The following is a 12,754-nucleotide window of genomic DNA, read 5'->3' on the forward strand; positions in this document are numbered from 1 at the left end:
GATGATGGGTCAAAGGTGGCTTCCCAAGTTGGCAGGAGCTGGGTATTCGTGAGGAGAAGCTGAGGCCAGGATCTCCTTTGTCTCACCCTTGACTCGGCAATCCTGGAAGGCTTCAACAGGCTGTCCTGCAGCTCTTGGATGCCTTGGGCAGAGGCAGGAAAAGCACAGGAAGGTTTCATGTGGTTTCTCAGGTTGCTTTTATTTTCTAAGGCTTGTTTGAGCCTGGCAGCGAAAGATTTTCTTTCAAATAATGTGATTTGTTATACTTCTTGCAGCAAAGCCTTATCCTACATGCAGTGTTCTGTCAGGTTATTAATGAGTCAACACAGTGAGGTTTATTTGAGTGGTCCACAAATAAGCCGCATTAGGTCTTGGAAAAGCCCCTGCTTGTTACAGGAATCTGTTTGGCCAGCAGAAACTAAATGCACCTGGGAATGGTTCTTGGGAGCAGCTACAAGGATGGACGCTGGCTCATTTTTGGAAGCTTCTGGGAGACCAGAAATGTCATCTCCACACAAGAAATCCAGTAATGTGTCTGGCTTCCTCCCAGCAGTGTTTATGCTCTGGGCTGGAAGGTGCTATACGGAGGGGAAGAGATTCAAAGCTGCGGTGTTACAACCAATAAGTGAAGGGATGAGAAACAAAGGGCTCTGTTTAGGATGATTTATCCTCCCAAAAACCTGCACCAGAGGCAACTGCTTTGTCTAGCTACCTCACTGCTCAGGTTCAGGGGATGATGTGGGGTGTGATGAGCAAATGTTTGACTCCAGGACAGATCTCAGCTGACCACTATTTAGTTCTGACACTTCCTGAGCGAGTCCTCCTGTGGTTCTCCCACTTTGCACTTTGTAGGATAAAACCTTCCTGGCTTCCACTTACGGGCAAGGAGAAAGATAATATTTCCTATCTTTCTGCCAACCACTGTGGCTCAGCAGGTACCTGCCTGAGAGCATCATTTATTTTATAGAGCGTAATTTTGCAAAATGCTCGACAACAAAAAAGATGAAGGACAAGGTGACTGCTATCTGGACACCTCCATCAATTTTTCTACTGGGGTCTCAGACTTTGTGGGTCGGTTTTTGTGGAGAAGTGTTGCTCAGCTCTTTGCTGAGCATCAGCGTCTCGTGATGTCTCGAGGAGCTTGTGTAGGAGATGAGGATCTGAATCCTCTTTGCTTCCCAGCCACTTTCCTCTTGTACATACTGCTGCCCCAAGCACTCACCCTCCTGTATGAGACCACATCCATTTATGGGAATTACTTCTTTGCTGTTTTTAAATAAAACAAAGTTCTAGCTGCTTCACAGATGCAAAGCAGGATAATATTGCCTCTAATGATGGAGAAGCCCTACTTAGCCCCAAAACTCTTGTCAGATTCCTTCTCCCCCACTAACTTTTTTTCCTAACTTTTTAATTTATTTTTCCCCTTTCCACCCCCCGCCCCCCTCCCCCCGCAATTCTTTACCCAGTCAGTCAGCCTGATAGAGCGAGGGAATCCATCTCGGAGCTTGGAGCAGGTCTGCCGCTGGGCTCACTCACAGCAGCGCTCTGACCCGGAGCATGCCGAGTACCATGACCACGCTGTATTCCTCACCAGGCAAGATTTTGGTCCCGCAGGTATGCAAGGTACTGTATTTATCTCGATCAGGTATGTGCAGTTTGCTGGGGGAAAGGCAGCGAGGGGAGAGGATTTCTTGCAAACACGGTCTGTTTCTTGGCCAGCAAGGTCCAGAAAAAGGTTATAAAAAGTGGTATTTTTTTATATGTGAAGTAGAAGAAAGAGAGAATTAATCCAGGGCATCAACCCAAATGGATAAAAGATCGTCTTTATTCATTCTGCCCTTACTTTGCTTTCATGCACCAATCTTCCCCTTGTCTCAAAGTGCCTTAAAAAGTTTAAAAATAACAAAAAAAAAAACCAAAAGAGAGAATACCACAGGGAGCTTCACCACTCCAGTCAATCCTTTCTGTCATCTAGAGGACCTTTAAAACCTAGTTTTACATTGATTGGTTTCTTGGCCCTCTTAGGACTTGGACGTGGAAGCACTGAGTAAACCCTGGGCCGAAGAGGAGGTCTTTTTGCAGTCTAGAGGAGTGATGCTAGAAATCCTCTCACCCTCGTGGTGCAGAGGCTGTACTGATGTGGACTGAGAAGTTAGACACCTTGGGAAAAAAGAAAAACAAGTGCAGGAAAAGCTTCTGGCATTTGCTGGCTCATTTAGAAACACAAATGCTTTGGTGGCATCACGAGAAGTGACTTCTCCCACTTCTCCTGAGCCTGCTGCTTCCAAATTGCCAACTCCTTTTTCCCATACTGCTGGCAAGTTCTGAATTTTCCATCAGGAGGAGGCTCCCTTTGATGCCATGAACATGCTGGTAGTTTCACACTGATTTGTAGCACAAGTCCTTGTGGTGTGCACGGGAGGAATGAGAGGTGGAGTTGTCCTGCCCTCACTTTGATTACCTCCCTGAAAGGGATCTCCCCGCAGCAGGGGATCAACAGCAGGAGATGTCCAGCTGGAAGCCCTCTTGAATGTGCTATTGGCTATCAAAGAGCAGAGCTTGAGTTGTGCCAGCAGCCTTACAGCATTGACCTGCCTTGGGCTCCTTGTCTGGAGCTGTACAGCAGTGTGGATGAAATACCAGGTTTTGTTTCATTTTTCTAGGCCCTTCCTGGCAAAATGACTGTGTCCAAAAGGCATTGGTGAGAGGACCTTTTTTGGCATGTTGGCAAAGAGGGGAGACTTGCTGGACTCCCCCTTGGTGAAAAGGAGTTGTGAGACATATGGAATAGCCCTGCTGTGGGCATGCTCTTTCCAGCCCCTTCCCCTTTTCCCTGTGGATCTGGCTTCCTGCTTTTCACACATCTCTGGGGTGGATGTTTGCTTTCTGCAGAAGTCCCCATGGCTGCTGTGTCCTTAGTTGGCTGTATTGCATGGCCCAAGGTGCCAGTGCTGCTCACCTACTGGGAGCTGCCCTCTTGCTTGAATAGTAACAGTTTGCTTACTCTTGCCCTTTTTCCTCAAAATGATGTCCTTTTAGCTCCATATCACCCCTTTTTCAGCTCAGAGCTACATGCAATGAAGGACCAGACTATGGCATCTCCAGTACTTGCTCATGGCCTGTTTCCACTGGTGGTATCTAAGCGGCTTGCTGAGGTGATGGCAAATTCCTGCTAGCTTCTTTAGCCACTGCTGTAGAATGTACATTGAGAAGCATCTGCTCTGCTCATGTGCCCTGAAGCTGAGCTTGAAGGCAGAGGTAGTCCTGCCCCAAAGACCCTACAGCCTAAATCGACAAGCCAGGAGAAAGGAAGCCTTTGAGGATGAAGTCCTCCAAGTCACAAGGACTTGGGGATGGAGCCTGAACTCCATGAGCCTAGCTCATGAGATCCTCTTAGCCTAGGCTATTTCCATGCTGGCAAGCCAACCATGTTTTGTCACCGCATCCCCACCAGACACAGCTCATACCTCCCTCTGTGTTGTGTTACTTCCCTATGGCCAGTAAACCAGGCCGGCATCTGATCTAGCGCTGCACTGGTTAAGTGGGATGCAAGTCCTTGCAGAGTGTTGTGGTCTTGCACTGTAGCTCTTCTCTGTTCCAGGTCCACGCTGAGCCCTGAGTAGGTTTACAAACACTTCTCAGAGCTGGCAGCAGCCTTGCTTGTGGTGGGATGGAAGTACTCATGCCCAATGCAGAGTAATTTAGGAATGCTGATGCAATTATTGTTGTGGGAATCAAGGGAAGCTGGAAGGCATGAAGGGGAAGGGCCAGGAGTGACAGCTGAGCTGTGCTGCCCATGCACTTGGGCTGCAAATAAACCTCTGCCATTCAAAAGAAATGCCTCTCAGTGGTGGACAGATGCATTGCGAGTTATTAACTGCTTCTGCTAAAGCCCTGTGTAAACCAGAAGAGTGCCACGTCCGTCTGTGTTGGGCGGGCACCAAGGGCTTTATGGGCCAGGCTGGAGGATGCTTTTGCTTAGATTTGATTTATTGTGCTGCAGTCACCCACAGTTGGCCTTTGTGCAGGCTAGTGGTCCATGCAGAAGGTCAGAGAGGCTGAAAGCAAATAGGAAATGTCCATAAAGAATTAAGTGGATTTGGAGGAAGCGACTGGCTGGTGTCTTACTGGTACAGTGAGGACATGCTGCTGCTCCTATGTGCATTTCTGGTAAGCATTTGCAGGCTCATCTAGTCTTTACCGATTAAGTATTTTCCAATTAGTTGCTTCTTGCCATTGTTCTCTGTGGAGATCCCTTTTCTTCTTCCAGTTCTCACTGGGGTGTTAATTATGAGAGACCCACTGGTGTGCCTTCCTGTGCATCCACGTTTTCATTTCCTTTGTCCTCACTCCTATCCAGACATCCAGAGCCTGGAATGTGGGAATGTGTGTCATTTTCATCCTAGACAAAATACGTTTGCTCTTCCCCTGTGCAGAAAACTTCCCACATCTATGCTTTTTCTTGTGGAAAGTTTTGTTGGGGTTGGTGGTGGTGGAATCTTTTAAAGTGATTTATCTGGCATTTGACTAAATAATATATGGTTAAACCCAGTGATCTGATTCTCTCGAGCACTCAGTTTGGCATGATAACTTTTACTTTCCTTTTGACTGCAGTGCCCATTGAGCACATCATTTCTCCACTTTCTTTCTTGAAGTTTATTAGTTTATTTGTTCAGTAAGTAAGTCTCGTTGCCCACGTGAACGTGGGGAAGATCTAAAACAAACACTTGTCCCAGTAAATAAAACCCCAAGTGTATTTATTGAAGCTGTTTTGAGAAGATTGTTGTCATTGCAGAGGTTTCTCTGGGGTTATGTGATGCTTTGCAAGCAGAAGTAAACTGCTCTACATGTAATGAGAAACGGATATTTTTTATCTTGGATTTTTTGCTTAGCCAGTTGGATTCACCCAACTTCTTCACTTGGAGTGCAGGCAAACATGCATCCATCGCTTCCTACAAAATACTGCATGAGAGCCCTTCAAAGATTTGTGTTTAGGCTTGTTTTGAAAAATTGAGTTGTTATGACGAGAGAAATTTCCTTTAGAAGTTCAAGTGCAAGTAGAAACCCTGGAAAATCTCCACTCAACTGATGAACAGAAATATTGAGGGAAATGCTTGCCCCAAACTCCCTTGGTTTTGCCTCATGCCTGGGGTGATGGCAACTTTTGGTTGTCCAGTGGTGCAGCAGCAACATGTCTCTTGTCCCATCAGGCATCCGATCAGCTCAGTGTGCCCATGAAGTCAAGTGCTGTTGACTGTAGGGCAGAGCTGTAGGAAATGTTTTATTTTTTCCTTTAATCTCTTGTCCTCGGCCAGCTGTGTGATGCTGGGACCCACCTGCCCATTCAGCTTCAGAATTAAGCTGAGTGCTAATGCATCCTTTCCTTGCCACCCTTTTCCAGGGCAATTAGTCACGAGTCACTGGCTAGGTGTGGAGCAAGTGACCCATGAAAGTGATGCTGGGTGGGCTCCGTGTACCCTGTTTTTGGCCAGAGTGTGCAGGAGGAAAGGCACGTGGGTGTGAATCCACCCTCAGCTCATCAGCACCCTCTCCTGCTGCAGCTCAGCTTCCCTCACAGCTCACTGAGCTTTCCTCTTGGAGCATCCCTATTCCCAGGGCAGTTATCCGGCATGGTCCTGCCCTGCTTTTGCCTCTCAGACCTGTAAGTCCTTCCTTTGCTAACTTCCTTTCCCTTGATGCCAAAAAGGGTCAGTAAAAAAAAAACCAAAAAAAACCCACACTAAAAAAAAGGGGAAAGTAAATTCCAGAAGGTGCCAAGGGGTTAATTTAGTTTGGTTCAGAAATAAAGTGAAAAGGAAAGGAAAATAAACCAAAATTGAGATGCCGCATTGCTGAATGGATGGGGGGAAGGCTTCCCTGCCCACAGCTGCCCCACTGCACTGCACTTGATCGAGGGCTGGGGTCTGGGAGGTGCACGGTCCTCCCTGGCTCTGTCTGGCGGGTGCCCCCTGTGCCTGGGGCTGGTGTGGGTGCATGTGCGGGTGAATTGCACGGGTCCCCTGTGGTTTCCGGTGAGCAAGGCTGTGTTTTTGATGGGGTTCTGGGGAACACCTCATGCATTCTGTTCTTTCTCTTCCTCTCTTCTTTATTTTTTTTAATAAAGAAGAATGTGGGGGATGCCATTTCTGGGCTGGGAGGTGGTGGTCACAAACACTGATAAAGCTCCTAGGCCTGCCATCCAAGTGACCTGGGCAGCTCCTTCTCTTTGGTGCCTTCCTCTTTGTTTTCTCCTCCTGTTGCAGTGAAGCCAGGCTGCCTTGTTTTGTTTTATTTTTTTTTAATTTTTAATTTTTTCATTTTTTCTCCCTCTCTCAAAAGTTTTCTCTCTCTTCTTTTCTTCTGTCCTTCCCTTCTCTCTTGCCCCAGGCTATGCACCGGTGACAGGGATGTGCCACCCGCTCCGCAGCTGCACCCTCAACCACGAAGATGGGTTCTCCTCAGCATTTGTTGTCGCTCATGAGACTGGCCACGTGTAAGTCACAGGGACAGAGCTGGCACAGCTGCCTCCTTTGGCACAAGGACATGTGTGGTGGTGGCACTTTCTTTGCAAAAGCCACTTTCTGCTGGTGCAGATGTGCATACCACTACAAGTCTAGGACAACTCTTCACAGGACAACTCTCCACAGAGATAATTCTCTGTGGTGACAACTCTAGTCCTAACCTTAAGCCTAAGCCTAACCCTAACTTTAGAATAGAATCATAGAATAACCAGGTTGGAAGAGACCCACCGGATCATTGAGTCCAACCATTCCTATCAAACACTAAACCATGCCCCTTAGCACCTCAGGAGAGTTGTCCCATGGAGAGTTGTTCCTTTCCATACCAACCATGTCACACAATAGGCTGGTGTAAATCCCCCAAGGGAACCTGACTTACACCACCTCTTCCCACCAGGTTAGGCATGGAGCATGACGGCCAGGGCAACCGCTGCGCCGATGAGACGAGCATGGGGAGCATCATGGCACCTCTGGTCCAGGCTGCCTTCCACCGCTACCACTGGTCCCGCTGCAGCAAGCAGGAGCTCAGCCGCTACATTCAGTAAGTCAGTGTTAACCAGGAGGGGATGTTCTCCCTTCAGATGGTGTGACTGCCTGCATTTTGTATCCCTGTTGGGATTGCTTCTTTTAGGCAGAATAACAAAAAAATGGGTCCCTAGGAGGTTATTCTCCCTTTTTCTTCTACTAACAGCTTTGGTTCCTTGCGTGAGTCTGAACTGGTTTTGGGCTACTGAGTCTGGAGGCAAATAGGAGCTTGATAAAAGCTGGAGATGTCAACAGAGCAATAGTTTGCAGAAGCTCTGTGCTGGTGGAGCCCAGATCCAGGTCTCAAATACTTTTGTCATTTGCTTTGGGCAGCCCGTGTGGTTTCTTCTTTAGGCTATAAAATGCGCGCTGCATAATAAGAAGCAGTAGAAGCAGGCCAGGAGTTTTCTGTGCATCGAGTTTAAGAAGAGTAGCAGGAAAACAGGCAGCAGTGTAGGTATCTGTTAGTGCCAGGATGCTCCTCTGTCCTTTGGGGAGCGGTAGGCAGTGGAGGAGTGCTTGTCTTTGGGGCTTGGTCTTTGCTGGAAACATGTAAGCATCAGCACCAAGATAATTCATTACTTCTCAATATCTGAATTTGGAGAGAGGGCTGAAGGTGAGGGAAGGGGTGAAGGAGGGAGGTCCTCCGTGTCTGATTCTGCTTTACCTCTGCCCTGCAGCTCCTATGACTGCCTGCTGGATGACCCCTTTGAGCACCAGTGGCCCACGTTACCTGAGCTGCCGGGCATTAACTACTCCATGGATGAGCAGTGCCGCTTCGACTTTGGTGTGGGTTACAAAACATGCACAGCGGTGAGTATGGGTTGTGTGGCTACCTTGATTGCCCAGGAACTCCCAGCCAAGTGTTGTGGGTGTGAGGACGGGTGCTGCCAGCCTGCCGGGGCACCTGCTGCCGTCCCAGCCCAGCTCTTCTGTGCTCCCCAGTTCCGCACCTTCGACCCCTGCAAGCAGCTGTGGTGCAGCCACCCAGACAATCCCTACTTCTGCAAGACCAAGAAGGGACCACCTTTGGACGGGACCGAGTGCTCTCCAGGCAAGGTAAGGCCTGGTTCTGCCTGCCCTCTTCTTGAGAGGGTACAGGGACACCCTCCAGGGCAGCAGTCAGTGACTGCTTCCTTTTCAGCTGGCTTTACTCCTTATTTTCCCCAATTTGTGCTCAGATGAGGACTTTGTTTTTCTTCTGATCAGCCTGCTTCTGCAGAGAAGCAGGACTCTCTTTGTCACCTGGCAAAAGAGCGATAACATCATTGCACCTCCAACCTCATGATGTCATCAGGCTTTTTCTTTAGGGTCTTTTAGCATGCCTTTTAGCACACTATGAAAGTGTAGATACACTGGAAAAGCTGCTGCTCCACATAGGTGTTGGATATTTCTTTTCTGGAGAATGGCTGGGTGTAAAGTACCCAAAAACTTTTGATGAATTTCTGTATGAATCTCAGCAATCTCACTGAAAACACAGTCTCCTCAAGTGCTTGAATGATGATTTGCCAAAAGCTTTAAAAATAAGGCTTTTGGAAATGGTCTGAGACAACTCTCTGGAGGACACGTCTACATGGCCAACTCTCCACTGGGAAAACTCTTCTCAGCAGCAGGGCTGCTTGTTCTCTGTGTTCCTGGTTGCCTGGGGCTGAGGAGAGTGCTAGAGTGGTGGGATGCTGTGCCTGTAAGTCCCTCAGCAACACCTCCCCAAAAAAAAAGAGAACAGAAAGTCACCTGCTGCTCAGAACTCCCTGTGTAAAGTTGTCCCTTTGGACAGTTGGTTGCTGCAGAGGGTTTCTGTGGAGAGTTGTCCCTTTCTCTTTTGAAACACTTATAGATATGTTACACATCATGCTGGCATTTGAATCCGGGGGACTGCAGTATCTAGACTGGGAGGTCCACAGACTGGTCAATGTTTTGCCCCTTCAGGGACCTTCCCTGCATCTGTTATGGTGGCCACTGAAGGCACCATTGGCTTTTCCTCAAGGCTGGAGTTAAACCCCTGGTCTGGATGCTCACGGGATGACACTGCAGCTTCATGCGTTGTATACGTGCCTGGGAAGAAATATGGAGCTCTAGATTTTGTTTACCAAAATGTCCAACAGCTTGCTGCTCTGCTGCGTGCAGAAGTTTATTTCCTCTGTGTCAGTGGGGAGACATCCCTAGAGCTGATCCAGTCCCAAACCGAGGTGTAATTCAGTGCCTGCCCAAGGATCGGCATGGATTGAGAAAGAGAGAAAAGCAGCCCAGGAACCCAAAATTTGTTGTTAGAGAAAGAAAACCAAAAGGATTTGTTTTGCAGAAGGATGTTTGCATGGCCCAGCCTTGTGCCTTCAGCAGCTTTTTGCTCAAGTTTTTTTAGCAGGTTTATGCAGCTGCAGGCTGTTCTTAGCTGGTGCAAAGCATGGGTGTGTTGGGAGCCTGCCCTCCTTGTCCCTGCTCTTCCATGGCATTTTATGCTGCAAGTCCTGGCTCTGGGGCTATATCAGTCTCTCAGAGTAAAGCTGTATGCTGCTTCTGCTCTTGGATCAGTCACAAAACAGTGCTGCTTGATTATTTCACCAACCTGGAGGGCAGCCCTGCTGTTCCATGCCCAGGAATCACCTCTGGCCCTGCTGCCAGTGGGACATAGTTGGGGGCACAATGAAGAGCACCTTCCTCCCGTGCTTAGCAAACTGCAAGCCATTTTTGTAGTGGTGTAGGTGCAGGAAGGCTCTCTTTGCTTGTGCTTTCAAGAGGCAGGCTTGGAACTTGCCCCTCTTTTGTCCTCCCTTTCAGTGGTGCTTCAAGGGTCACTGCATCTGGAAGACATCAGAGCAGCCTTATAGCCAGGATGGCAGCTGGAGCTCCTGGTCCAAGTTCGGCTCGTGCTCCAGGACCTGTGGGGGAGGTGTGCGCTCTCGCAGCCGGAGCTGCGACAACCCGCCGTACGTTTGGCCTCTGCCTCGCTGCTTTTAGGAGGGGTAAAACTAGAAGGGGCTGAGAGCTACGTGGTCCTCGCCCTTCTTCTGCGCTCAGTCAGCATGGATGAGGACATCTGCTCCTGCCTGGACTGTGCCATGCATTTGGTGCTGAGGTGTTTTGTGTTTGAACAGCATCCCCCGATGCTCTCTTTATTTTCCAGCCCAGCTTATGGTGGGCGCCACTGCCTGGGAGCCACCTACGAGTACCAAGTGTGCAACGCTGAGGAGTGCCAGGGGCCCTACCAGGATTTCCGTGCCCAGCAGTGCTCCAAGCGTAACTCCTACTACACCCACCAGAACAGCAAGCATGCCTGGCTTCCGTATGAGCATCATGACGGTGAGAAGCGGTGGGCCAAAGGGAGCAGTAGCCAAATTACTTCTATCCGAGAAGAAGCCACACTGGTGGCCATCACCATGGGATGGAGACGGTGCCAGCTGCACAGACGTTGGGTTGTGGAAAGCTCTTGAGCTGGAAATGAGTGCGATAAGCCAGCATCAAGCAGCTCAATCTCTTGTGCTTGTCCTCGGGTGTCATGTAGAGAAACTCAGATGTTACTCTGGTTCCTGCTGTCTCGAAGAGCAGCAGAGGTGGGCTGAGAAGATCAGCCTGTGTTGAAACCTCTCCCTGCACTTCCTGCACTAGCATGAGGAGAGCCCCTCGTAATGCCAGACAGAGATAAATCCATTTGTGCTACTTTAAAAGTTTTATCTCTGCTCTCTGTGTGCTTTGGCACACAGAGGACTTGTTTTCCTTGGAGGTGGTGGGGGTGATGGTGCTGCCTGCTCATTCCCGGAGCCACAGCGGGGAGCGTGCTGCTTTGGGCTGGGCTGGGAGCCAGGTCTGCCTGCTTGGCTTGGTATTCCGCATGCACGCAGCCAAGTGTCTTGCATTGCAGTGTCACGTGGCTTGTCCCATCCAGTTGCCTTCTCTTAATTTCCCAAGAGTGCTGGGCAAAAGTTCAGCCCGCCCCCCCCCCTTCTTTTTTTCCTGAGCAGCAAAATAAGGCACATGAATAGTCTGGGCTTTAGAAATCTGGCAGTCTGTGGACCCTGTGGGGGTACAAGCTGAGATGGGTTTCTATCTTCATTCACCCTTATTTACTTTCGCAAACCCTTTTTCACTCCCTTTTCCCCCTTTACTCTTTATTTTGCTGCAGATGCTCAGAAGTGTGAGCTGATCTGTCAGTCTGAGGGAACGGGGGACGTGGTGTTCATGAATCAGGTTGTTCACGATGGTACCCGGTGCAGCTATCGAGACCCCTACAGCGTCTGTGTCCGGGGCGAATGCGTGGTGAGGAGCTGACAGTTGCTTTGCCTGTCCACGAGAGAGTTTGTGCATCCCCTTGACCTTCTACCTCTTGGGGATGCATGTTTTAGCCCAGGGACTGACCCTGTGTGCAGCAAAGGGCTATAGCAATGGTGGTGTGATGGGCTGGGCTGCAGGGATGTAACCCTGTACTTGTCTTCTCTTCCCCATGGTGCCAGCATGTTGGCTGTGACAAGGAGGTTGGCTCCCTGAAGCAGGATGACAAGTGTGGGGTCTGCGGTGGGGACAACTCCCACTGCCGGACAGTGAAGGGAACGCTGGCCAAGACCCCCAAGCAGCCAGGTGAGTGGGCTGCACAGGTCTTGGGAGCGGGTTCGTTCTGGGAGAGCTTGGTTAACATGTGGATGTGACTGGGTGCCTGTCTGGGTGGAGCAAACCTGCTTTTTCTCTTCCTTCTGTCCTTTCTCCCTCCTTTTCAAGCAGGTGTTTTGAAGATGTTTGAAATCCCAGCTGGGGCAAGGCACCTTCAGATTGAAGAGATGGAGGCAGCATCCCACAGCATCGGTGAGTATGCCGTAGTTCACCTCTCCCTTCACCTGCTACCTCTTTCTTGGCTCTGTTGTGACAATTCCCACACAAAGGGTCTCATTTGCATCATTCCAGTCCTTCAAAGGCAGTGACCAGAGGAAATGATGTTGAAATACCTCCTTTCTCCTCCAGCTGTTCAGAATCAAGTCACGGGTAACTTCATCCTTAACACCAAGGGCAAGGAAGCCAAAAGCCAAGTGTTTATTGAGATGGGCTTGGAGTGGGAATACACTGTTGAACATGGGAAGGAGAGCCTGAAAACCAGTGGTCCTCTGCACGAGGCCATCAGCGTTTTGGTAAGCCTGGCTGATGCATCCTCGGGGGGCTTTGGCAGTGAGTGTCACCCAGAGGTAGAGGAACAAGAGATGGTCTGAGATGGGATGTAGGAGGTAATGGAGGGATTTTGGTGGAGAAAGAGTATAGGGCATGGCATTAAACCTAGGCAAATGAGCTAGCCAAATGGAAGGGGCGATGAGCTGTGTGGAAGAATAGCATAAAGGCATGTGGCTTAGTTGTCTGCCTTTGAATCCATCTATATTTTGCTCTGTGCAGCATTTGCTTGTGACTCCATGTCTCATTTTAGTTCTGCTGTTTTTTAGGGGAGATAGAGGTTGGTTCCCTGGGCGCCTAGGGAAGGGTGGGTTGCACTTCCATCCATCCGTGTGGCTGGTGCTGGCTTTGGGAATAGACTGTGATCCTGCAGGTCAGAGGCCAGAAGCATGCCACCCAGGGCTGGAGGTGGAATGGATATGTATGTTGCCCAAAGAGTAAACTCTGTTCGGAGCTCACCTCATCATGTTGGAGATAGTAATGGGGTTTGTCTCTCCTACTCTTTGTGTGTACTCTACCATATGACCGTTGTTCACTTCTTTTTTCTCTGATGGCCTCCTCTC

The 12,754-nt window shown here is 49.4% G+C and overlaps 1 protein-coding gene across 7 annotated transcripts in view; it reads left to right on the plus strand.

The window, feature by feature from the left end:
• ADAMTS14 (ADAM metallopeptidase with thrombospondin type 1 motif 14) overlaps positions 1 to 12,754 on the plus strand; it is a 37,918-nt gene that overhangs the window by 18,077 nt on the left and 7,087 nt on the right. For 2 of the 7 annotated variants that reach the window (XM_069863966.1, XM_069863971.1), the window contains exons 6-16: positions 1,467 to 1,623; positions 6,388 to 6,493; positions 6,916 to 7,059; positions 7,724 to 7,856; positions 7,989 to 8,102; positions 9,822 to 9,970; positions 10,168 to 10,343; positions 11,164 to 11,297; positions 11,492 to 11,615; positions 11,754 to 11,837; positions 11,994 to 12,157. In XM_069863966.1, the coding sequence (XP_069720067.1) occupies positions 1,467 to 1,623; positions 6,388 to 6,493; positions 6,916 to 7,059; positions 7,724 to 7,856; positions 7,989 to 8,102; positions 9,822 to 9,970; positions 10,168 to 10,343; positions 11,164 to 11,297; positions 11,492 to 11,615; positions 11,754 to 11,837; positions 11,994 to 12,157 (1,485 nt within the window). The remainder of the gene's footprint in view (positions 1 to 1,466; positions 1,624 to 6,387; positions 6,494 to 6,915; positions 7,060 to 7,723; positions 7,857 to 7,988; positions 8,103 to 9,821; positions 9,971 to 10,167; positions 10,344 to 11,163; positions 11,298 to 11,491; positions 11,616 to 11,753; positions 11,838 to 11,993; positions 12,158 to 12,754) is intronic. The other 5 variants (XM_069863967.1, XM_069863972.1, XM_069863970.1 and 2 more) reach the window with 3 other exon arrangements.

The sequence above is a fragment of the Phaenicophaeus curvirostris genome, chromosome 9 (assembly GCF_032191515.1).
Source record: "Phaenicophaeus curvirostris isolate KB17595 chromosome 9, BPBGC_Pcur_1.0, whole genome shotgun sequence".
Classification (NCBI taxonomy): Eukaryota; Metazoa; Chordata; class Aves; order Cuculiformes; family Cuculidae; genus Phaenicophaeus; species Phaenicophaeus curvirostris.